The sequence below is a fragment of the Sphaerodactylus townsendi genome, linkage group LG06, assembly GCF_021028975.2.
Source record: "Sphaerodactylus townsendi isolate TG3544 linkage group LG06, MPM_Stown_v2.3, whole genome shotgun sequence".
In the NCBI taxonomy this organism is placed as follows: domain Eukaryota; kingdom Metazoa; phylum Chordata; class Lepidosauria; order Squamata; family Sphaerodactylidae; genus Sphaerodactylus; species Sphaerodactylus townsendi.
The window spans coordinates 47859839-47886295 of record NC_059430.1 but is presented as its reverse complement, the minus strand read 5'-3'; the positions used below and the strand labels follow the sequence as shown (position 1 = coordinate 47886295).

At 42.3% G+C, this 26457-nt stretch overlaps 1 protein-coding gene across 2 annotated transcripts in view; it reads left to right on the top strand.

Moving 5' to 3' along the window:
* The window catches only part of PLXNC1 (plexin C1), a 93161-nt gene that overhangs the window by 4811 nt on the left and 61893 nt on the right, over nucleotides 1–26457 (top strand). For both annotated transcript variants that reach the window (XM_048501403.1, XM_048501402.1), the window contains exons 2-7: nucleotides 3463–3585; nucleotides 6381–6515; nucleotides 6778–6878; nucleotides 9859–9967; nucleotides 11658–11817; nucleotides 24501–24576. In XM_048501403.1, coding sequence (XP_048357360.1) covers nucleotides 3463–3585; nucleotides 6381–6515; nucleotides 6778–6878; nucleotides 9859–9967; nucleotides 11658–11817; nucleotides 24501–24576 — 704 coding nt within the window. The remainder of the gene's footprint in view (nucleotides 1–3462; nucleotides 3586–6380; nucleotides 6516–6777; nucleotides 6879–9858; nucleotides 9968–11657; nucleotides 11818–24500; nucleotides 24577–26457) is intronic.

The window sequence follows — 26457 nt, the reverse complement described above, 5'->3', positions numbered from 1 at the left end:
AGAGTGTCGTAAGCCACTTTGTGTCCCCATTGTGGTAAGAAGTAGGTTATAAATGGAGCATGTCTGTTACTGAGGTCCATATACAACAGTATTGTTGTAGGTTATCCTTCATTTAGTTACATCCTTGAGCCCCATGTTTTCAGGAAGATGCCAAAAATGGAGCTCTGAAAGGATGGAAATATAGACATAAAAGAAAATATTTTATACTGGCATAGATTTCTTTATCCCAATTTAAAGGAGACTTTGTCCCTGCTTTCTCTTCTAGTTTAATATTGTCCAACAGTGACATCACCTAGAATTAGGGTTGCATCTAGCCTCCAAGTGGGGCCTAGAAATCTCCTAAAATGAGAACTCTAGGTGACAAAGATCACTTCCCCTGGAAAAAGAACTCCTTGGGAGGGCGAACTGTATGGCATTATATCCCAAGAGGTCCTCCCCCACCCTAGCCTCTCCCTCCCTAGGTTCCACCCCCCCCCCCCCAAGATCTCCAAGTAATTCCCAACCCAGAGTTGACAACCGTGCCCAGAATGTTTAGGTCCATAAATGTTTCCCTTGCCTTGACGCTGCCATGGGTAGAGCTTGTCAGGGACCAAGAATATTCTGTAAACTATGTATTAAAGCCTAAAAATATGACTTGTAGGCTTGTTTCGGATGTAATAATACCTAAACATTATTTGGTATTCTGTGATTGAATCTGGGGAAAGCCTTGGGTTCCAGCGTGTGTTTCTCTCTCTCCTTTGCTGCTCCAGTTTCCTTCCTTCCCCTTTCCCTTTTTAGTTTGCCTTCATAATCAAATGATGGTTTATGAATAAACAAAACAGGCCACTTCTTTTTGCTCGAGCTCTTTTTGCCGCCTCTGAAGGTGGAACTATACCTTCTGTTTAATTGTGTGTTTTTTTCCCTTTTCCAAAAGAAGCTGGTGCAGGGAAGGCTGAATCTTTAAGCTGTTTCCTCCATTCTATTTTCCCACTGAAAAATGATACCTCTGAGTAAAAATTTTGCCAAAATGTCCAAGTTTTGCTTACTGTAGAGAAGCAATTGTAGTTTTCATAATTCAGCAGTATTTAATAGACCACATTTTATCTTGTTAACAATGGGACACTTTGGAAGACATTGATTCATAGGATCACCATGAATTGGAAGTGGCTTGATAGCACTTAACACACACACACATATTTTATTTTATGTACAGTAGGTAACTGAAAAGGAATACTGAATAACTTTATTGTCTCATAAGCTCCCTGCCCCTCATTTTGTTGATTAGTGCTCCTTGGCTGTAGCGTTTCCATCTTGTATAGAGATGTCTGTGAAAATTATAGTCTGCGTTGACATCAACAGACATGTGAATATTCTAACATTATTTGTACCACCACTTTTCTGAACACTTCTAATGCTAGTTACTCAATTATTAAATGTATTTAGCTATTGAACAAGACATCATGTCCGGCCATAAAATAAGGAACATTTGAATTCTGTAAAGTAAAACCATTAAGTTTTAATGGGCTTGCAGCAGTTCTAAGTAGTGTTATAAACTTTTAAATTCACTGAAGTCAGTACATTCTTGTTGCCTGACAATACCAATAACTCAGCAGTTATCTTTGAAGAAGTTTGGCAGTGTCAGTTAGTGAAACTGCAGGGGTAGACTGAGATCATAGGATAGTACTGGCTTTCTATTTGTTTCTAGGTTCAGTTCATTGTGTTCATTATTATATTTAAAGGTCTTAAAACCTGAGTCCTTAAAGAACTGCTTGCTACCTCATCAGGAGCTAAGATTATTTCTTGATGCCCTCCTGTATTTACCCCGCTATCCTTTGTAAGATGGGTAGTGAAAAAAGATAGGGCTTACTTAGTTGTGGTCTCCCAGCTACAAAATGCTCTTTCCACAGGTGTATGTATAGTTTTTCAAGCTTCCTAAGCTTCTGAGGTAGGTCTGTTTACAAAGACATTTTGCTCAAGTTTATTTTGTGTATACGTGCATGTGCTTTCATTTTTCTGATTTCTATTTTAATCAAACACTTGGGTCCTTTTATCATTTCTTGTTTCCATTCTTATAGCTATTGCAGATTTCGTTCCATTTCTCATTTTATTTAGGATTTATTATTACTGTTTGATATACATTATATTTTACTTGTTATTCCATGTTTTAAAACCTTCTGGGTAATATCATGCATAATATTAATTAATTAATTAAGTAAGTAAGTAAATAGACAGTATGCTTGTTTTAGGACAATCAACCCAATTTCTTTTTTTTCTTGTAGCTCAAATGGGGAAAATGGCATTTTAAAAAAATTCATGAGTATTAAGCATTCCTGAACTACGTACTTGTACCTAGATACATTTAGGAGCTACATTCATGTTGGAGTGTGCTTCTGCGCACGTGTCTGTAGTTGGATGGGAAACCTCTGGCTTAAATATCATGTGCGGTATTCCTTCTCAGAGCAACCATGGGGATAATGCACTTAGACCCCCATAAACAAAGGTGAAACATTACTGATGGACTTACTGTAATGGAAAGTAGAGAAAGTGGTTGAATTCAGTCACTCCTTCTCCACAATTAACTGGTAGATTTCCTGTTACTGTCCTTCATATTACAGACTGAATGGTAGACAAATACTAGGATGGATGGGTTGAAGGGATACAAGCAGAGTATTAGACTGAAGCTGTGGTACCCAGTTAAAGAATCTTTTCTTGTAAAATATCACTGTTCTTTTTCTATGTCATACTGTATCGCAGAGCTTATTGAGGTCAGTTTCCTAAACTTATACTTTAATTCTGAAATGTTTTAACAGACTGGTAGTTTTTTTAATTACAAGTAATCTAAATAGTTTTCCCTTTCATATATATATATAAACTGCAACACTAAATTTCACCAGCTTTAAACTGAACAGGCATTATTCATTACATTCATAGCTAGTATGAATACTGCTGACTTAAAAGCATGATATTATGGTGGAATAAGTATGTGTAGCTGCAACTCATGATCAGAAGGGAAGTATGTTAATGAGTCACAGTTGTTATCTATATGAATGCTCATAGTGTTCCCAAGAGTGAAAGCTGTGCATTTTCTGTCCCCCATCACATGATTCATGTTTAGAGTTAGAACACAATATTTTTAATTGCAAAAGCATTTTCCTTTTTTTCTTTATATATTTAGACATCATTTTTAGCACTGACTTCAAAAAATAATCTATGGGAGACTACTACAAATAAGTATGTATGACAAGAAACTGACTAAATATCTACACTTTATTATAATGTGTTATTGTTATTTTTTAAAAAAGAAAAAACAAAGAAAAAAGTTTTTTAAAGCATAGGTTATGTTGAAGCCTTGATTGAAGGGAAATGATGCATCCCACTATTTGTATTGTAGACTTCAATGGTGCTCCCAGAAACTTGTGACATTTTCTTCAAAATAATTGAATTATGTATATTCATATTTTTCTCGTGTGTTTGATTTTTCAGAACACAACACAACCAGTTAACTCACCTTTTCTGAATCACTCTGATTTGGTATCAGTTTATGCCACTGTGATTTTGAAAACACCAGTTTTGTTTTTGAGAACAGGAAATGGACAGTTACTGAAGGTAGGTAGATTATGGTTTATTTAAGAATCACTGTTCAGTCATTACATATCTTTTCAGCAGTGGCGTAGGAGGTTAAGAGCTTGTGTATCTAATCTGGAGGAACCGGGTTTGATTCTCCGCTCTGCTGCCTGAGCTGTGGAGGCTAATCTGGGGAATTCAGATTAGCCTGTATACTCCCACACACGCCAGCTGGGTGACCTTGGGCTAGTCACAGCTTCTCGGAGCTCTCTCAGCCCCACCTACCTCACAGGGTGTTTGTTGTGAGGGGGGAAGGGCAAGGAGATTGTAAGTCCCTTTGAATCTCCTGCAGGAGAGAAAGGGGGGATATAAATCCAAACTCTTCTTCATCATCTATTTTACCTTTTAGGGCTGCATCTGCATGAATGGTGTGGAAACACTTCTCTGCCAGAGCAGCATAACCAATGAATAAGTGGGGGTCAGTGTAGCAATGATGATAAAGCACAAAACAGTTTATGCTGTGCAAGTTGCTGTCCAACAAACCAAATTTATAGGACCCAATAGACCACACAGAAGCATAATATCCTAGTGAATTCTGTGATATTATATTCATACGCACTTGAAATAGTAGCCACTAGTTTGGAGTACTCACGTGATCAGTCTGCTATCTGGATACCGTTTAGCTTAGTAGTTGAGCTTTGTAACTGTATCTGCATAGTACTTTGATTTTGTTGGCACTGTTAGTGCATTGTTGAGTTGGAATATTTCAAGTGCATGTAATACCAGATAATTCACCTGGACATTGTGTTTCTATATAGTCTATGTGGAGAGTCTTGGGTTCTACAAATTTGGTTCAAGTTAGACAGCAATTTTGCTGTGAGCTTTACAAAGAGCAACAGCAGCAGCAGTAAGTGGTGTGGGAGTGAATGGGAACAGCATCCACATGCCCTGACAGTGGGCTACTGACTGCTGCTTTCAACAGACTGCATCCTTTTCCTATTTAGGTCTTTACAGAAGCACAGGAGTGACAGGAATTTTCCAGGGTTCACAGGGGCAGCACGGAACCCCTCCTTCATATTTCCTAGCTGAGCTGTAAGGCTACAGCTTAGCTTAAAGAGGAAAAAGAGCATTTCAAAGGGCCAAAAGGAGGAAGGAAAGGCAGATCTTACCTCTGCTGTTTTGAAACCAGAGCTTAGCTCTGCCCTTCTCCTGCCCTCCACGCCCCCCCTTACTTTAGTTTAGCTGGCGGCCCAGCCAATTGGCCATGCTGGCAGGGGATGATGGGAATTGTAGTCCATGAACATCTGGAGTGCCATAGGTTCGCCACCACAGCCCTTAGGGAAACATCATCACAGGGACAATACTTAAAACATCTGGAGGGCTTGTTTGTTGGTCTCTGCAGAGAAAACACCTAGATATGGGATAGTGAAGTTTTAGAGGGTGTGTGTTATTTAATTAACAGAGTCCGGAGTGGGTTTCCAGGTGGAATACCCCAGAGCCTGCTCTGTGAAGCCCAGTGTGTCTCTCTTTAGTGAAAGGAGTTGAAGATTTAAGTATCTGTCAAATTCGTATTTTCTTGTAAATCTATAAATAACAACCTTTGTTTGTTAATAAACCTTAAGGAGTCATTTAAGAGTACCCAATCCAGCCTGATAAGAGCAGTCAGTTTTGGAGGGAAAAGTAAACATCCCATCACAGAGCTCTCAATATACTAAAGAGATGACAGTTAGAATAAGGCTGACAGGATGTCTTGAAGAGCCTTTGATGTGTGCCCACTGGGTCTGTGCTCAAGCCCACAGTTACAAGTTGTGGCTTAGGGCAAGGACACCTTTACAGCAGCCCCATGTACAGCGCATCACAGTAATCCAATTGGGAGGTTTCCAGAGCATGTAACACTGTTCCGAAGTCCTCTTTGTGCAAAAATGGATGGAGCTGATAAATCAGAAAGAGCTACTAGAAGGCCCTCATGGCCACCGCTGTCACCTGAAGCTTGAAAGACAGCAATGAATACTCAAGCACCCCTATATCTCCCCTCTGGTCCTTCTGGGGAATACAATCCCATGCAGAACCAGGTCCCCATGATCTCATGGACTCGGGAGCCAGAACGCAAAGAAACTCCATCTTGTCTTGATTCAGTATCAGTTTATTGGCCCTCATTCAGCCCGTTACTCCTTCCAGGCATTAGTCCAGCACATGGTGCACCTCTCCTGACTGATAAAATGGACAAATAGAGCTGGGTGTCATTGGCCTATTGATGACACTTGACTCCAAATCTCCTAATGACCTCACTCAGCAGCTTCATACAGTATTGAACAGTGTATGGGACAAGACTGAGTCCTGGGGAACCCCACAAGAATTGTAAGCATAAGTCTCCTATCGCTGTCTTCTGGAACCGACCCTGAAAGTAGAAGAAGAACCCCATGTAACACAGTGCCCCCCTCTATTTCCCAGAGCCAGTTCCACAAAAATTCATGGTATCAAAAGCTTCTGAAAAATCCAGGAGAATTATTTATACTTTAAACTTATAGGCCACCCTCCCCCGAAGGACTCATTAACAAGGTAGTGTTGTCCCTGTCTTTCTCCCAATTAAGGTCTTCCAGCAGGGAGATCAAGGTTGTTTCTGTGCCATAACCACACTTGAAACAAGATTGATATTAGTCCAGAAAATAAATGTCTTCCAAGTGAGCCTGCAGTTTTGCGGCCAACTCCTCCACCTCCAGGACCTTGTTCAAAAATGAGATGCTGGCCACTGGGCAATAATTGCCCAGCACCATAGGGTCCAAAGGGGGCCCATTTGCAGACCTTTTATAGATAATTATATGTCTCCTGTTTTTTAGGTTACCCTTGATGAGAAAATGAGGCCAAGTTGCCCAGACATTTTATATGAAATTGAAGAAGAAACATCCATTTTCAATAAACTTGAATTTGACCCTCTGGATAAGAACTTCATCTATCTATCATCTAATGAACAGGTTAGTTGAGTATTGGACAATGCTGTTAAATGAACACAGCTGAGTATCAAATTTCATCAGGGCTGAATCCCCAGAAGGGTTTTTTTTTCATGAAGTGTGTTTGCCATTGTGTAGCCCATAAATCATGAAGTTCTAAATAGGAAAAAATGTTGGTTGCTGATTTGTAACCATTCCTATGTTTATTGTGATAATGGATACATCATTTGATCTTTTCAAATGGATGAACAGAAATTTACATAAATTTCTGCTTTCTCTGTCTTAGCTCTGGAGAGTACAAGTTGCAAACTGCAGTAAGTATGTTTCCTGTAAAGAGTGTTTATCTGCAATGGACCCATACTGTGGATGGTGTCATTTGAACAAAAGGTACTGTTTTTCTCTTTAAGATCAATGAATTGTACTGTATTATCATTAATCTTTCATTCTTAATAGCTTGAGGCTATATTCAGAGGTTTTTGTATAAAGCCATTTATGTGTACTTGAATTCTATGATTTGTAATTAGGCAACTCATATTAATGACAGCTAAACTTGTTCCTTGGCTATCCAGGATAAGTTGTCTGTGTTGTTTGGCTGGGCCTATTGGCAGAATTCTGGGATTCAATCACTGTGATTTGGGATGCCAAATTTAGGTTGGGAAACTCTTGGAGATTTGGAGAAGGAGCCTATGGAAAACAGAGACCTCCGTGGGGTATAATGCCATGCCATATAATGTCTATTTCCTTCAGGGAATTGATGTCTGTAGTCTGGAGATGAACTTTAAGTCTGGGTGATGCCCAGGCTTCATCTGGAGGTTGTCATCCCTAGATGTTCTTCTACACACTTTCATTGAAATAAATGAGATCTGCTCTTTGTCTCTGTTGCATAGGTTCCATTAATTTCGAAGAGATTTCTGCAGAAGAAGTCTCTAGTGAGGAAACCTATATGGCTTTTATGTCTCCTTCTGGTTTAGTTAGTAAAATTTATAGTAGGGGATGAAAGATATGATGGTCCAGAATAATTTGGAAGGAAGCCCCCAGATTTTTTTTTTCAATTTTATTCCAAGGACTTTTAAAAAATCAAACAATAGTGAAGGGCTGAGAAAAAACTATTAAATGTTTTCTTATTTGGAACTAGTGAAATGATTTACGACAAGATTTTACTTGCTCAGAAGGATCAGCAGGAAGATTTTAATGCAAGACAATATACAGCATATGAATCATGATTTTGTTTGTATATACTGAAAACATAGGCAATATATACTCAAGCACCTATTTAAAATTAAATATTTTTGTCCACAATAAATAGGCTATGTGTATGATAACAATATGCTACTCAATAATTCAATGTTTTCAGTATTATAAAGTTTTACTTAATTTCCAGATATTCTGTCAGTAATTATGGATGTATTTGATGTTAATGATGTTAATGAAGTTAAATGTGTGAAAACCCCTCTCTTTGCCGGGCAGGCAGTCCAATTCAGAGGGTGGGCTGAATCCCCCTCTGGAGTCAATACAGACTTACACGGGTGGAAATGCCCTCTCTGGGGCACTTACCCCAGTAAATGGGCAAATCTGCTGGTGCCTGTCTGCTGAGGTGCCCTGTAATGGCCAGCTGCAGCGCCCAGCCTTGAGTCACTGCTCCCACAGCAGCCCCAGCTGCATTGGCATAATAGGGGTGTTCTGGGGGGCGGGCCAACCTTAGGTTGCCTCCAGAGCCCAATTGGTCTCTGTACGCCAGCAGAGATACACCACAGTTTTTGTGGCATATCTCTATTATCCCCTATAGGGGCTTTGAGGTGAGTTTTTTTTCCATTTTCGGGCTTCCCATGCTTTTGGAAAGCCCATTGGAGGGGGCAGAGCAGTGCCTGCCACATTGGCACCATCCCCACCCATCAGCTCTTGATTGTGCTGTTAGTATCAGGTGTATTTGCAATTTTGCCTGCAGAAAACTAAGCCAATTAAATTTCATCAATATTTCAAATAGACCAAGCTTACATTTGACTGTTTAAAATGATGCATTTTATGTTGTTAAAGCTGTATAATACATTTAGGCTTGATAAAAAAATAAGTGATGCATATATTTCAATCTCTTACCCCTTAACAAAAATCTGTTTATTTTTAAAAGCATTTTCTCTAGGTTTAAAAATCTCCAGAAAGTTTATATCTCTAGGAAGATAAATGTTTATGGAACAATCCATCTGGAATATCTCTCTGTGCCTTTCTTGATAAGTAGTGCTTGATAGCCAGCGTAGCATAATAGTTAAGATTATTAGATCCAGCTTAGGTGACCCATTCTCAAATTCCTGTTCATCATAAAACTCAATGGATGACCCTGGACCAATCTAACTTAGCTTGCAGGATTTTTTTGAGAGTAAAAAGGAGGAAGAGAGAGCAATGTACACCACCTTGAGCATCTTGGAGAAATGGTGGGTAAACTGTACTAAACTGATGATAGATGTCAAAAGGGTGCAATTAGGGTGGAATACAATAGTGGCACTAAAAATAGCAGCTTTGTAAAGTTCCTCCTCCCTAACTGCAACATATAACTTACACTTAGTCATTATGATGTGAACAGCTAAACTCCTATTTCACATCATTTGCTCCATCATAAGTAAAATAAATAAGTAATCTGATTCCTGGTCATCAATTTCCCAGAAGCCCTAAAATATTGACTCTGGGGAGAGAATTCCAAACCAGGTGACTCTTTGGTCCAGTCTAGTAGGGTTCTCTTTATATTCCTAACACTGAACCTCTAAAAATTCAAAACCTTTTTCTCTAGTCCAGGGGTAGGGAACCTGCGGCTCTCCAGATGTTCAGGAACTACAATTCCCATCAGCCCCTACCAGCATGACCAATTGGCCATGCTGACAGAGACTGATGGGAATTGTAGTTCCTGAACATCTGGAGAGCCGCAGGTTCCCTACCCCTGCTCTAGTCTTTCCCAGCCTTTAGGGAACAATGACATCACAAGCTATGTGTTTTAGATCCAGTGAAAGCTTTGATGTGATTTTGAGATGGGGCAGGAGAGCGGGGAGAAACCCTGATAAAACTAAGGAAGTCTGATTAGGTTGTTGGTTTTTTATCCTAGAAATCCATGCACCACTATCACCAGAACAGCTTTATTAAAGAGCAAATTATAATAAAGGTTAAGTGAGTACATCTGAACCACAAGTTCTCAAGCTATTGAGAATTTAGAAGGCAATATCGAATTTACCATCAGAGCAACTGCAGTGAGTTGAACCGATAATAGAAATATGTATCAAGATGAATGGACACAGTTGGACTAGTGCAATACAAAAAAAAATCAGATTTCTATATAAAATAGTAATCCATTTTTATCACACATGTACATTTGGGTTTGCTTCAGGTGCACTTTAAAAGAAGAATGTCCAGCTAACTTAAAGAACTGGGTAGACATTTCTGAAGGAGCTGATAAATGCCTGAAAATCTATATATCTGGTACTTACAGAGGTGTGGTATGTTATAAATACATTTTATTTTCATTTGATTATAGATATTGTAAGGTCATTATTCATAAACATTCTTCATAGTTGATGGTAGAAAAGTTACTATACCTTTATTGAAACTAACTCATTATTTCTGTCTGCTAAGTAAATCATACTTATAGGGCTTTTTTTTCTAAATTCCTTGCCTTTTTTCCTGGCCCTGAGATCAAGCAGTGTACACACATTCTTACTCTGTGTGTATATGTACACACATACCCTGGGGCATTGGTGTTTCTGTGCTAGTATGCCAGGAGCAGTATAACTTTGTGTGGTGCTTACAGTGGCCTCAGACCAGGGAAACACTTGCTGAATCAGCAGAATCGCCTTAGATCCTCATAGGCCTCCTTAATACAATACCAGTTACTTTCATGTGCATTTCTATCCCAGACCTTCACCTTTTATATATAGTGCTGTCCTCTCTCCCAATGCGCCTTATAACTCTAGTATCCATTCTCTCAGGCAGTCCCTTTAGTAACAGCCCTTCTAGTCTTCCACAGAATCCTCTATTTCTCCTGCCATAAAAGCCTCTGTGGATTGAGATCTTCCCTAATGTGAGGCACAAGGCACCTTTCTCTTGGCTGCCTTTCTCAGATTTTGCCTGGGTTGTAAACTTCTCCTCTATCACCCAGATCCTGGTAAATCAGCTCACTTCCCTCCAACAGCCTTTTCACTTCCTGTTAGCCCCCAACTGTTCTCTGTATCAGCTTAAAAAGCTCTCAGCCAGCTGTCCCATCCCTGCCCCCTCATCCGTGTCAGGGAAGTTTTTCCTCACATCTCTTGAGCCTCTCAGGATGAGACAGTCAGTGATATACCCCTTCCCTTTTGACTGGACATATTTCTTCTGCCTGAAAATGCCAACGAGCAACAGCAACAATAAAAAACAGAAGCATGATGCCAACTAACTCAGTGTTGTACTTCAAAAGAGTGCAATTGGAGCGCCAACATCCAACGTTGTCCCCGTTCATTATGATCTCCGCATTCCTTTATCCACCAAAGGACTGCATAGTCTGCCGTCAATGTAAATGGGTTGCATAACAAATAATACTGAGCAATGTCACTGCCCATTTTATAGTCAGAGCCTTCTTCTCTAATGTTGAATAGGGGAATATTTTCCAGCTCAGGAGTTTAATAGGATAGTCCACTCCCCCTTGCATCACAGCCAGAACGGCTCAGTGTACAGCTGAAAGGGTTTTCAAAAGTCAGGATTTTTGAGGACCTGAGGCTTTAAGAGTTTATCTCTTTTAATTTCTAAATATTCTTGTGTATTCAAACATGTGTTAAATCTTTGATTACTGAAGGAGAAGGCCTCTGTTAGAACAGCACTTTTCTTCAGCAACTGTTCCCTCCTGTTTGCAATGACAGTAGTGATATGAATCCCCCCACCCATGCCAGCAGCTTTTTCCTGTGATTTCATGCCTCAGAACATCAGTCCAAATTCAGATATATTTAGAAATGAATGAAATGGAATTACAATACAATTCTGTGTAGAGTTACTCCAGTTTAAATTCCACTGGTGTAATTGTTAAACTGATATAACTCTACATGTTGGTAGTACTATTAATCTCGCTCATCGATATTGCACTTTTATTTTATTCTCTTTGAAGTTATTCCAGTCTGTGTTTCTAGAGATAAAAAAAATGGTAATCACTCTTGTCTTTAGATTACTGTGACTTCAGTGGGAAATTTTTCAGACCTTTCTAAAAGAGATTCCAGTTGCAAGGTGGTTAATGCACAGACAGACAAAACTCTTTGTGAAAATAAGAGTCAAGATACTAGAAGTTGTTCCTGTTCTCTGCACTCTGAAGCTGTAACTGACAAAGGTAACTTTATTTAATATTTTCACTATGTGACGTGACACTTTCTCTGTTCTTGATTATGCCTGCGTCCTCGTATGCACAAAGCAGTCAGTAAAATGACACTTGTATTAACAAAGTCATTTTTTCCTGTTTCGTTATTACATGTGTAGTCTCAGCATCAAAAATGTAAGCACTTGTACTATAATATAAATTGTCTTCCCAAAGCCCTGACCAAACCTCTAATCTTCCCAGGCCAACAATTTCTTTGCTCTACTAGACCAATGGTTCTCAATGTTTCATACCTTACGTCCTGCCAATTACCTGTCAAAAAACTTCTCTGATAAAAACAAAAAGCCCTCTTTCTCTGAGGACATTGATGTGCATTCAGGCATTTATCATTTATGGTCGATTTCAAGGACACCACAGTATTGTTGGAAGTAAAAACATTTTCTGTGTTTATAATGGATAATCCCTGACAGGTAGATCTGACAGGATGTGACACACGATACCACTTTCTGGTAGGCAAGGGAACAGGAACTGAGAAGAAACTCTGAATGTCCAAGTTTACTATTAGTATGCCAAAAGATGATGGATGGATAATCTATGGCAAGTAGGAGACAGCACCATTACACTTGCTGGTGGACGTGGGAATTGAGGGAAAGGGACTCTTAATCATTGTTGTCGTCTACTTATACTCCTCTGCATTCTACATTCTACTTATACTGCTCTGCATTGCACTGGTGGGGTGGTACATATATCATCAGCTGAGAATCTCTGGACAACCTTATAGAAGAAATAGAGGAAATTACCAAGCATACACAGAATGTGCTATCTGCATATTTCCTGCATTCCTTTTTATTTACTGCTCCTCCCAAAGGAAGACTGAGCATCAGGTTAAGCTTTTAGCTTCAGCCAATTATAAGCTTTTAGATTCAGCCAATTATTCTAATACCAACTTCTTTTTCTGGGAGGGCTGTTGTTGTTTCTTTAAGTAGTGCTTGACAAATAGAAATTTGTCAGCTGAAATTTTTCCAGGCATTGAACTCCAGTGAGAAAATGTAGAGCTGTTGATGTTTGGTATGTCAAGCAGCCATTACAAGCACAGGAATGCTTCCAGGAGATAAAACTGGCATCTCTACAATTGAGGTAGGGAATTAAGAGTCGTCATATTTGTCATGCTATCTTGATAAAAAACCCTGCTACTGTCAGTAACATAGCCAGTAAACTCACACCACCTTAAAAAACAAAATAAGAGTTTTATTAAGTTAAAAAGATGGCTGAAAACAAACAGAAAGATGGTTTAAAATAAATGGAATTACAGATTGGTAATACTAATAATAGATACATAGAAACTAACAAAGCTAACTCACTACATACTCACTGAAGTCCTACACAGCATAGTTCTTGAATTTTCAGGTTACAAAGCATAAAGAAAATTCTCTCTGAAAGCAACAAGGGAGGAATTAAAGGGAATGATTAACTGTTACAGTGTAGATTCTTTATCGAATATGCTGGCCGCAATCTGGTGACCCCTTACAACCAGTCCTGAGAGGGCCCTGACTGAACCTTCCAGGCTTGGAGCCAATTGTCCCCCTCACCCGAAATGCATGGCAGGGGATTGGACTTGATTGCCCTTGTGGTGTATTCCAACTCTATGATTCTATGAGTAAATCCAAATCCAAAACCTTTATTAGGCATAAAACCGGTGTGTGTCAAGAATTCCAAATACAATAAGAAGATCATTATTGCACAACTTGCAGTACACACAGTAAAAATATAGCAACAGCTTCAGAGATTTCAACATTAGAGTTATTTAGAATCTTAGCCATTTTTATCTTAAGAACATAAGAACATAAGAACAAGCCAGCTGGATCAGACCAAAGTCCATCTAGTCCAGCTCTCTGCTACACACAGTGGCCCACCAGGTGCCTTTGGGAGCTCACATGTAGGATGTGAACGCAATGGCCTTCTGCGGCTGTTGCTCCCGATCACCTGGTCTGTTAAGGCATTTGCAATCTCAGATCAAAGAGGATCAAGAATGGTAGCCATAAATCGACTTCTCCTCCATAAATCTGTCCAAGCCCCTTTTAAAGCTATCCAGGTTAGTGGCCATCACCACCTCCTGTGGCAGCATATTCCAAACACCAATCACACGTTGCGTGAAGAAGTGTTTCCTTTTATTAGTCCTAATTCTTCCCCCCAGCATTTTCCATGAATGCCCCCTGGTTCTAGTATTGTGAGAAAGAGAAAATTTTCTCTGTCAACATTTTCTACCCCATGCATAATTTTGTAGACTTCAATCATATCCCCCCTCAGCCGCCTCCTCTCCAAACGAAAGAGTCCCAAACGCTGCAGCCTCTCCTCATAGGGAAGGTGCTCCAGTCCCTCAATCATCCTTGTTGCCCTTCTCTGCACTTTTTCTATCTCCTCAATATCCTTTTTGAGATGCGGCGACCAGAACTGGACACAGTACTCCAAGGGCATGACAATCTTTGCAGTTTTATTATCAATTCCTTTTCTAATGATCCCCAGCATAGAGTTTGCCTTTTTCACAGCTGCCATGCATTGAGTTGACATTCCCATGGAACTATCAACTAAGACGCCTAAATCCCTTTCCTGGTCTGTGACTGATAGCACTGACCCCTGTAGCGTGTATGTGAAGTTTGGATTTTTTGGATCTTATCAGAAAGGAGCATAAATCCTGTTGGTAATACAGTTCTGAAATCAGTTCTGATGATGTATTTTGAACAGTGAAGCAGAATATGAGAAAGTGAATCAGTTGTATCAGGACAAAATTGACAGCAACGCTCATTTTGTGGAATACTAGAGAAGCGACCTTGAAGATGTACTGAGGGAAAAGAGTTACACCTTGCTCTAGTCATGACCCATCTGCAATTGTAATTAACAAGTTGTTCCAGGTATATAGCAGGGCTAGATTTCTGAGGGATAATCCCAAAGAATATTGGAGAGCAAGAGCTTTGCGCTTTGCTCAGGAGAAATTGATAGATTCTATGAGTAGTTCACCCCTCCCAGCTTGAAGCTTCTTCAGCTGTACTGAATATTCTTCGTTAGAATCTGCCTGGGAAAGTGTCCTTGAGAGATAAACAGTTATCAAGCAACACCTGCACTTGGCAGAACTTGCAACTAGAACCGTGGTGGCGAACCTTTGGCACTCCAGATGTTATGGACTACACTTCCCATCAGCCCCTGCCAGCATGGCCAATTGGCCATGCTGGTAGGGGCTGATGAGAATTGTAGTCCATAACATCTGGAGTGCCAAAGGTTCGCCACCATTGAACTAGAAGATTCTCTTAAGATGGATACTTCCTTGGTAACATGCCCTTGTGCTGTATCCACTCTGTTCTGTCCCAGGCCATCTGTTTTTTTACTGTTGTTATATACCTTATCTGGAGCTAAACAATGGTAACCCCTCCACCCTTAGCTTTTACTGCTGTACTTTTCTCAGTGAAGCAGAAAGAACTCGCATATTTTGGTATTTCCTAAAGTGACTACCACTGTATTATTAATAGCTATTAATAAATAATTTGTTTTAATATGATTTATAATGCATTGTAATTTTAATCATTTATTGTACATTTTTCTAATGCTTATTTTGAATAAATAATCCTGTTAGATCTCGCAGGGAGAAGGCAAGAGTTTTCTGGATTCTTCAGAATAGCTTTAGGCCTGCAAAAGAGTTGCAAAGCTTTTTCCAGTTTCATTTGGATATGCAATTACTAGGATTATGTTGAAACCTATTAATATTGATAGAGGACAGCCTAAAGACTGCCCCTCTCCTTTATTATTTCTGTCTCAGCGTAGAACTAGCAATAACAGGCTGAAGAAGCAGTGGGCAGAAGATGGCATAACCCTTTCCTTTGCCCCATGGTTTCTTTTACAACATTTCCTCCAGCTATTACCATCCCTGTCCCCCACCCCCACTTGACGTGGAGACTAGAAAAATAGCTGGGGGTGGGGGGAATAGTCTGAGTAGGAGGAAACATTGTGACTGCACACTTCTCTCCTCCTGTTGATTGACCTCCTGCAAATCTACTCTGCGTCTGCATTGTCTTTAACTAGCACATACATGCTTACTGATATTATGGTTACTTTTTACTACCACCACCCCACGGAGGCTTGGGAGGAGGTTGTCAACCATCGCCTGGAGCAGCTTTCTTGAGGAAAGCTTCATGAATTGCCTCAAGACATGAATTGGCTGCCTCAGTCAGAAATTACTTTGACCGGGGCAGCGTGGAGGCGCTACATGTGTTGGATGAAAAACTTAGCCAGTTTCTGTGCTGAGGGGATCCCTTCACAGGGCACAAAGTGGGCCTTCTTGGAGAACAGGTACACCACCACCCATATGACAGATGTAACGAAAGGGCACTCATATATAAGTTCTGCTTTCTGCGCTGCCACCAATAATATTTTTCCCTCTATATAGCCCACTCAATACTGATTTTCCCCAGACACCACCCTTTGCGGGGAACACACAGACACTGACAGACAAATAATAAGACTGGAGAGGTTTTTATAGAACAAAACTTGGAACTTTTATTTGCTGGCTTTCACAAAGGCTTCTCAGGTAAACTGGAGAGGTTTAACGCTTGTTGGTTTCAGAATCAGTTTGTCTTAAGATGTTACTTCAGATTCATATGCACACCGACACACGCAGGTGTCTCTTAAGGGAAGATTTAGCTTTGAACTAATAAATTCCCTTACGCACACAGACACTATTCCTCACTGCTCCAATACCCACTGATCACACCCAAACACACAGTCCAAGCCCAGGAGATTCTGGCACACTTGGCCTCCCTCTCTCCCACTAGTCCTAATATGGCTTCACTGCCTCTGGACTGGCTTCTCCCAGACTGGTGATTCTGGTGATTCACACAGGGGCAAGGCAGACTAGATAGGTCTGGGCAGTTTTAAAACCGCCAGGCTCCTGAAGGGCACTTCAATCCTGCACCCAGTCAGGAGACTCCTCTCTCTGTCAAGCATACACCCGGCCCAGACAGCAGGGACTGGACTTCTGTCAGCCAACTCTGCTGAGACAGAATCCTCTTCTTCCAGAGCTGACAGACTCCTCTCTGCCAGACTCTGCTCTGCTCTCTCCTTGACCGACTCCTATCAGCACTCAACTCTCCTCTCAGTGCTGTAAGCCCACTGGCTCCCCCTAGCTCTTGCCAAACGTTACTGGACCTTTTTCAGCCAATCAGGTCGGTTCTCTCCTTTGTGGAGCCTTTTTTTCTTTTCTGGCTGTTGCTAAGGCCTTCTCCCTTTGTCCTGCTGTACACCAGCCCTTCAGGAGTGGGAGCAAGTTAAGATTACATATGTCCCCTTTCCCTAAAACATTGCGGGACTGCGAGGCTACAAACCTGCGTTGCAGCAATAATATTATCATCGCTTACACACGTTAACCAAAACTAAACAGTTGTCAAAAAAAAAATTTCGCATTTTTCAAATGCATTCAGTTTTTTTTTCTCTTAAAGTTCACTTACCATAAACATTCTTACCATGTTAAACTTACCATGAATTCCTAATAAGTATCAATAACATTGCAGTAATCCACATTACATTTCAACAAGCATTTTTAAACTCAGTACTTTATTTACATACATTCTCTGTTACCTTTTCCTTCAGATGTATGCTTTACTGGTGGGTGCTCTAAATGCAGGAGTAAATTTTCCTTATCCCTCCAGTAAGGCTTCCTCATGATTAGTTATCCAAATCCTAGCTGGACATTCATGCTCCACTCATGGCAAGGTTAAGTTGCCTTTGAGTGTAATTGGTGAATTTGGATGGTGTCACCACATTAGTCAAGGTAAATTTCCTTCTAAACTTACCCCTTTCTGCCAAATCAAAGCTTGAGGTTTTACACCTCTGGCTTTCTTTACCACTTTTGCCTCTTTTGTGGTAAGGCTTTGTCATTTTATCATAAAGCACGTTCTTACAGTGCCCTCTACCAGAACACACACTTATCAAATAATGCATATCAGACCCGCTTTCATTTTATACCAGATTGACCTCCCCGGTCCCCTCAAATTTCCTCTTGAGTCTGGTATTCAAAACTTCAGCTTCGGTCTTCTGCTGGGCAGCTGTAATGTTGGGCTTTCACAACAGTCCTCTCCGTTGGCTGCTGAAGCTCTGTTGAGGGGAACTGCGGCTGCTGCTGCTTTCAGTTCATTTTGATGTCTCTGCCAGACCTGCACTGTCCGCACAAGTCCTGCACAACACTGTCCCGGCTCTTGCTGGATTCTGGATCCGTCTCAGGAACTGGAACCTCCTGCCTCGCAAAGTTGGTTAGGCAGACATTGGCAGTCGTCTTCACCTCCTTTTCCCTCACAGGAATCGTCTTGCAGGGGCTTCCGGTACATCCGCCAAGAACGTTTATTTCAGCTGCAGCTGGAGCGTTGGGAGGCGCTATAACCGCCTGCTTTTTCCCTCACAGGAATCATCTTGCGATCTGCGGGTACTGCTCCGCCAGGAGCGTTTCGCTGCACTGCCATTGCGGTAGGCGTTAAGCAACTGACCGCTTCCACCTCTGGAACTGCCTGGCACTGAACTGGAACCATCTTGATAGCTTTTGGGTCAGCAAGCTCAGCTGTCTCCTTCCGTTCTTTCAGGAACTCATCCCTTACCTCCTGGTCTTCTTGGCACCAGTCAGCATGAACACTGTCCATCTGCAACTCTGGGTCTGCTGCAGACTCAGCCTGGTTCCTAAAGTCGTAATGTTAAGGAGTTTTCTCCTCCTGGACTTCTTAAGCGTTGGCAAAGGCACACCTTGCAGGGTTGGCTGTCACTTCCAGCACCATCTTCTGGGTGCCATTCTGAGGGTTTCCCATCAGCATTTGGGAAAAGATTTCCCTCCAGTTTATCTGGTACTCTGGCAACCCTGGAAACTGTTTCCATTTTCTCATCTGCTGAAATTCACAACAGTGTGGGGAAGTTGGGCAGCTCTGCTCTGAGCTTCATTCCCTCACTCTCAAATCAAACATGTCCTTCTCATGGCTCATGTTTGCCTCATGATTCCATGCATTTTAAACTCTCTTTCTTTTCTGGCCCTTTTCAGCCCGTAGCTTAACTATTTCAATTTCTACCTTCAAGCATTTCATTTCCAGCCATCACTCTAGCCTCTAATTTTGGCTTTTCAACTCCAGAAGCCATCTTAGCTTTCTCAATCTCAGCATCTATACTGGCCAGCTTCAGTTTCATGCTCTCCCAATCCTGAAAGGGATCTTCTTTAGGTGTTTCAATATCACCTCTCTCTGGAGCTTTTCCCTCACCAGCTGACTTTTGTGTCTTAGGTGGTGCCATTGCGTGATGTAAATTTCACGGTTTTACCTCACAAAATCAGAAAAACAAAGTGGGTCTTCTTCTGCGTGTTTGAACTGGATTCAGATGTTATCACATTATCCCACGCTGCCGCCAATGTAACGAAAAGGCACTTATATAAGTTCTGCTTTCGCTGCCACCAATAATATTTTTCCTCTATATAGCCCACTCAATGCGGATTTTTCCCCAGACACCACCCTTTGCGGGGAACCCACAGACACTGACAGACAAATAATAAGACTGGAGAGGTTTTATAGAACAAAACTTGGAACTTTTATTTGCTGGCGTTCACAAAGGCTTCTCAGGTAAACTGGAGAGGTTTTAACGCTTGTTGGTTTCAGAATCAGTTTGTCTTAAGATGTTACTTCAGATTCATATGCACACCGACACAGCGGAGTGTCTCTTTAAGGAAGATTTAGCTTTGAACTAATAAATTCCCCACGCTTTTGAGACACTATTCCTCACTGCTCCAATGCCCACTGATCACACCCAAACACACAGTCCAAGCCCAGGAGATTCTGGCACACTTGGCCTCCCTCTCTCTCCCACTAGTCCTAATATGGCTTCACTGCCTCTGGACTGGCTTCTCCCAGACTGGTGATTCTGGTGATTCACACAGGGGCAAGGCAGACTAGATAGGTCTGGGCAGTTTTAAAACCGCCAGGCTCCTGAAGGGCACTTCAATCTGCACCCAGTCAGGGCCTCCTCTCTCTGTCAAGCATACACCGCTTAGACAGGGACTGGACTTCTGTCAGCCAACTCTGCTGAGACAGAATCCTCTTCTTCCAGAGCTGACAGACTCCTCTCTGCCAGACTCTGCTCTGCTCTTTCCTTGACCGACTCCTATCAGCACTCAACTCTCCTCTCAGTGCTGTAAGCCCACTGGCTCCCCCTAGCTCTTGCCAAACGTTACTGGACCTTTTTCAGCCAATCAGGTCGGTTCTCTCCTTGTGGAGCCTTTTTTTCTTTTTCTGGCTGTTGCTAAGGCCTTCTCCCTTTGGCCTGCTGTACACCAGCCCTTCAGGGTGGGGCAAGTTCGTTACAACAGACTTCCCCTTGCTGGAGGGGAGATTGGTGATGAAATCCATTGATATCTCCTTCCAAGGGGCTTCAGGAGTGGGAAGGGGTTGAAGTAGGCCGGGCTGCTTGCCCAGGACGTGTTTTGCCATTGTGCATGTCAGGCACCCATTGACATAGGCCTCCACATCTTTGTTCAGGGAGCGCCACCAAAACTGATGGCGGGCCAGGTGCAATGTTTTAACAAAACCAAAGTGGCCTGCCAATTTGACATCATGGCAACCAGCAGGGACCTTGGCGCAGAGGGGCTCAGGGACATAAAGCATTCCACCTTCCACCAAACCCCCCTTCGTTCTTTGAGGGCACCCACCCTTTTTTTCTGGGGAGAGCATCTTGCAGAAAGCTTTCAGTTTATCCTCCAGGGGAAGGGGCAGGGTGGGCTGGGCAGTGGACTGGGTGGTGTCTTTGGCCATGTTACGCATGACCACTTGGAGGCCGAGCTGGGTGGGCGTGAAGATTGTCCTTGAAGGTCAGGAAGGCCCAGCTCCTTCCTGGGGGAGGCGGGAGAGGGCGTCTGCAAGGCAGTTGCATTTGCCTGGGGAAAAGTGGAGGGTGAAATCAAAGCACATGAAAAAGTCAGCCTGGCAGAGCTGTTTTGCGTTTAATTTACTAGGCATTTTCAGGGCGGCCAAATTCTTATGATCGGTCCAGACTTCAAAGGTTTACTTGACGCCCTCAAGCCAATGGTGCCAAGCCATCAGCGCCTTTCTGATGGCTCCCGTTTCCTTGTCACCGACTGTCCAATTTAACTCAAACCCATTAAACTTTTTTGAGAGGAAAGCACATGCATGGAGCCTCCTGTCTTCTCCCACCTGGAGGAGGGCCATGCCTGTAGCAACATCGAAGGCATCCCCATGGACCACAAACGGTTTGGCCAGGTCGGCATGGTGGAGAATTGGGTCGGAAGTGAAAGTTCTTTTGAGTTCCTGGAAAGCAGTTTGGCAGGCATCTGACTAATTGAAGAAGGTCCCTGGTTTGACCCTGCCTGGACCCGTGCCTTTGGTGCGGAGCAGGTCCATGAGGGGGAGGGCTTTCTCGGCAAAATGGGGATGAAATCGCGGTAAAAGTTTGCGAACCCCAGGAATGATTGCAGTTGCCTGTGGGCGCAGGGAGCTTGCCTATCTACCACATCTTGGACCTTTGTGGGGTCCATGTCGACACCCTTGTTGGAGATTCAGTAACCAGGAAGTCGAGTTTGGTCTTATGAAATTCACATTTGGACAACTTAGCATACAATTAATTACTTTTCAGACTTTTCAACTGCTAGAGGTCCTACTTTTCCCTCAGAAGTGCCTCAGCCTCATGGCGCCATCGTCTATCCTCTCGCGCCAGGCCACACTCAAACTGGTGGGGCTCCCAGCGGTCACAGGCAGTGAAGGCCCCCTCATGCTCTCGTTCTCCGGAAGGGGCCACTGCCATCCATGAATCCTGGGGTCCCGGGGACTGGGTGAGTCACTCCCAGCCATAGGCCTCAGCCAGAGTTCCTAGGCCATGACCAGGTCCGGGGTAAATATGTCCCCGAGCGAAAGGGGCTGATGGTCTCCAGCACCATGGCCAGTAGGTAGTCCCCCATCATTGGTATCCAACCCACTGTTGAAGGTAGTGTGGCTCTCCTTCGATCCAGCCATACCGAGAGTAGGTCTGGGTGTAGAATTGGGGATCCAGAAGCTTTGGCTTAATGAAAGGGCCTGTTACTCCAGTCAGCAAACAAGACTCAGGAAAGTTTCAAGAGCTTTATTGGAACTGTTGTCAGCCCAAGATTCAGGAAGCCAAAGCTGGTGCTTTGTCCCCTGAACCCCAGTATATACCTGAACATTGCCATATGCCTCATCCCATATTCCCCCCTCCCAAGCATTCCCGAAACATCAGCATAAGAAAAGATGATGAGAAAGAAGTATTGTTTTGTGATAGTCACAGACGCTTCCCTCCTCCAGGAAGTTGGAGATAAGGAAGCGGTTCGCCTGTTCAACTAAGTTACAAGCAAGCAATAAAAAAAACCTTCCCAGCCTCGGACAATGATAATACAAGTCCAGCTATGGCCTTGATGTGGATGTGCGAGATGCCAGGTCAAGCAAGCATGGCTTTGGCCCGACACCTCCTACTTTGTGATAAGGTTTGTTATAAGGATTGCATGGTGGCTCTCTTCCCCTGGAGGGTGAACTGAAAGCTCTCTAATATTGTAAACTCCTTTGGGGGCCCCTTAGGAGAAAAGTGGTGCATACATAAAAATAAAATAAACACAATGGGAAATCAAATGACCAGAGGCATAGCTGAGCACACTCTGGCTTTTTCGCCCCCTCCCCCCCGTGGCAGCCCACCCCCCTTACTTTAATAAACCGAGCAGGCTGGAGAACAGACCTTCCTGTTCTGGTGGGAACTACATTTCCCAGGGTCTCCTGAGAAATGTAGTTCCCACCAAAACAGGGAGGCCTGTTCTGCAGCCTGCTTGGTTTTCTAAAATAAGTGTGTGGGGAGGGCACCGCGGGGGGGCACCACAAGGGGTGCGTGACCCTGAGAAATGTAGTTCCCACCAGAACAGGAAGGCCTGTTCTCCAGCCTGCTCGGTATTCTAAAGTAAGTGTGTGGTAGGGGGGTGCCGTGGGAGGCAGGGGAAAGGAGGAGGGGCTGGGGGGATTTTGCGCCCCCCCCTCACATGACCCAAATCTGTGCACTTAGTGCATTGCGCACCCCCCCGTCCCCTGGGGCTTCGCCACTGCAAATGACTGTTGGTAATATTAAAAAACATTTGTGTCTGACTGTTAGTGTGCCAGTGGCTATCTGGCTTAGAGCTGAAGAAGGGCAGAGTAAGTTTGTCTTTTCAAAATGTTGTTTACATGAGTTGCTGTCTTGAGGGGACATCTGTTATTTGACTATTTGAGGGGACATCTGTTATTTGACTATATAAGCAAGATTCTATAAGCAAGACTATATAAGTTTGACATGGTCTGAAAAAACACAGGAAAACCTCAAAAAAGTGAGCAACCACCACAAATGTTGCTATGTATGAATAAGAGATGTGGTTAAGATGTCAAATTGCATCACAATGTCAGTAGAGAGGAACACTACCTATAGTTTGTTTTTCTTACCTCTCCATTTTGAAGGAAAGAACTTAGACTGTGTCTTCACATGCCAGGTTACAAGAGACTGCCACACACAGATACTTCCATGCAGGGACTTAGGTATAGATTTTTTAATGGGGGGGTAGGGGGCAGGGCCACGCCTCCCCAAGCCCCACCTCCAGTCTCAATGCTTACAAGCAGCTCTCCGAGGTCGGGGATGGCAGACTCCCCTGCCCCGCCCCGCCCCCACCAACTGGGCTTGCAGTTGGCAGCCCTTTCTGCCCTCCCCTCTGGGCAGAGGTGTAGCTAGGGAAAATGGAGCCCGGTGCAAAATCTGAGTCCTCCCCCCCCCAATGGGTAGCCGCTGTGATGCTGGAATCCACACCCAAACAGCGTCACTTTCAATGGTGTTTAAACTAGAGACCCCAAATTCTCCTTTTAAATCCACCTTAAAGGGATTATCTGGGGTCCCCAGTTTAAACGACATTGAATGCAATGCTGTTTTGGGGTGTATTATCCCCCACCCTGAAACAGCATCACTTTCAATGTTTAAACTGGGGACCTCAGATTCTCCCTTTAAATCCATGCCAAAGGGGGTGGATTTAAAAGGAGATTCTGGGGAAAATTGGAGGTCCAAAGTTATGGACCCTCAAACATGTAGCCCCCATCTTCTATTAGCTCCCATTGGAAACAATGGGGGATAGGGGCACTCCCTTTGGGAGTCCATAGCTTTGGACCCCCTGGACCAAACTTCACAAAACCTGGGTGGTATCAGTAAGAGACTCTCCTAATGATACCACCCAGGTTTGGTGAAGTATGGTTCAGGGGGTCCAAAGTTATGGACCCTCAAAAGTGTAGCTCCCATCTTCTATTAGCTTTGGACCCCCTGAACCAAACCTCACCAAACCTGGGTAGAATCATCAGGAGAGTCTCCCAAAAACTCCCTTAAATTTTGGTTTTGCTAGTCTAAAAACTGCACCTGAGGGAAAAAAACCACTTACCTATGTCCTTGCTTCCACGATTCTGTAATTTCCTATATCTTGGATTTTAATAGTTGCAGGTCACTTTGTAAGTCACTTCAACAGTTGAAAAGTGAAGTATAAATATAGTGTATAATTGAAGAATAGAATGTACAAATATAGTTGTTTTGATTTAATTAGTTTTAAGTTTAAATTGGTTATTTTCTAAATTAATATGTAACATTCCAGTAAAATCCCCTTTTGTGTTTTTCTGCAGTTCAAGTATTACTCATTTCTGGCTCTCAGAATTTATCAGAAGTTTTTGAATTTAACCACTGCTCTTTAGAGAAAACGTAAGATGTATTTTTTGTGTATTTTGTGTGGGTTTATGAAGAGGAATGTGGCATTATAAAGCTTTTTCAGTGTTGTTCTATTTATGAGTCTATCTGTGGTTACTGCAGATTTTTGTAACCATATGTCAAGAGGTAGTGACAAGTCCAGGCAAAACAAAACACACAATACAGGGAGTGAATTCTCACTGCTCAGGACAATCAGCAGCCTTAAGCCCCTCTGGCTAACTCTTCAGCTGAGAGTCTGTAGCCCTACTGGGCATTCATCAAAAAGTGCAAAGTAGGCCACCTGGAAGTTGAATTCCCAAAATAATTCCTTGGGTGGCTGTGACCAAAGTTAGGTGCTGAGTTTAGATTGAAGCCCCCAAATCCAAATAACACCACCGAAGTATAATTAATCGGGTTTATTAAAAGAAATGTACAAAAGTGTGGTTTGCAACATTTTGAACTACCACAAAAACAATAAAGAATAAAAGTAGCAGTAGAAAAAGAATTCCAGAAGCAAAATAATCAAGACTTACATACCACTATAACTCCTAACAGCAGTTCCAGCTTTTTAAAAAAAGGAATTAAAACTGTTTGGTGTTCAGCTGCTGCCTAATGGGCATTACAAAAGGGGCAAAAATGAACCTTACAAGGAAAGGAATTCAAAGTTTTAAAGCAATCACTGCAAATGCTGGGTCACATGTTTTCACCCAGCATACCTCAGATGATAGAGGGACATCCGTTAGAGGTTTTTCTGCACACTTGAGTTATTTCTGATTTCATTGGGAGTCAATCCACAAGAACTGGAACAGGGATGAGCCCACCTGCCCTCTGCCTTTTCACAGTTGTGGAGTCAGTTTATTTTTTTCTGCTCATGCCTTAAATAGGATTTTCAAAGGAGGGTGCTGTCGTCATGGGTGGCATCATAGTAACCCCTTTTTATTTTTTGCTGATGCTTATGTCAATACAGTGGAACCTCGGTTTTCCTTGGTAATCCGTCTGAAAAGAATCAATGAAAACTGAAACCGATGAAAACTGAGGCAAACTTTTCCATAGGAAAACCAATTAATCCATTCTAGGCACTCCAAAAAACATACCAAAAACACATTTTTTGGTGAATAAACATAGTGTTTAATGCTGAAAACAGTAACAAACAATAACACTAGGACCAGCTTCAGAGCCAGTGGACCAACATTGCACCAGAAAGCTGTCCAAAGAGGTCTGTTTCTGACGCCTCTTTAAGATTTGTCTGGAATGTCATTAAACAAGTTGCATACACAGCCTACAACAACTTTGTCCGGGTGATTTTTCTCCACAAACCCCTGCACCTTACTGCAAATTGATGAAAACCAAGGCAAATGGATGAAAACCAAGACAAATTTTTCACTGAAAAAAATCAATGAAAACCAAACCGATGAAAACCAAAGGCCATAATGAAAACCGAGGTTCCACTGTATAGTGATATCATATCTGTATTTTTAAATGGCACTAAAATATTAATATATTGATTACTGTTGATAAAATGAGATAAGTCAATTTTCTTTTATCTCCATGAGAGAAAGAATAGAGACTTACTGTTAAAAAGTTGAATTTTGGAAATTCAGAGAACCTGCTTGACTTATTACAGCAGTATGTTGATATATTTATGTTTTAATACTTTAAAAAATGACACCACTCTATCTTCAAGGCAGGGGGAAGAGAGGAAGTAGTTTGATGGTGATAGCAGTCCAGTAATAGAAGATGGGCTGGGGTGCATGAGTGTCATAGGGCAAAAGAAAACCAGCTGAAATATTATGCATGAGGAAAAAGACAACTCAAAATTAGCTTCCAGAAAAGTATTGGGATAAAAGTGGTCTCAAGTGGAAAACAACCAGGGAAAAACAGGGAGTGAAAACTAAA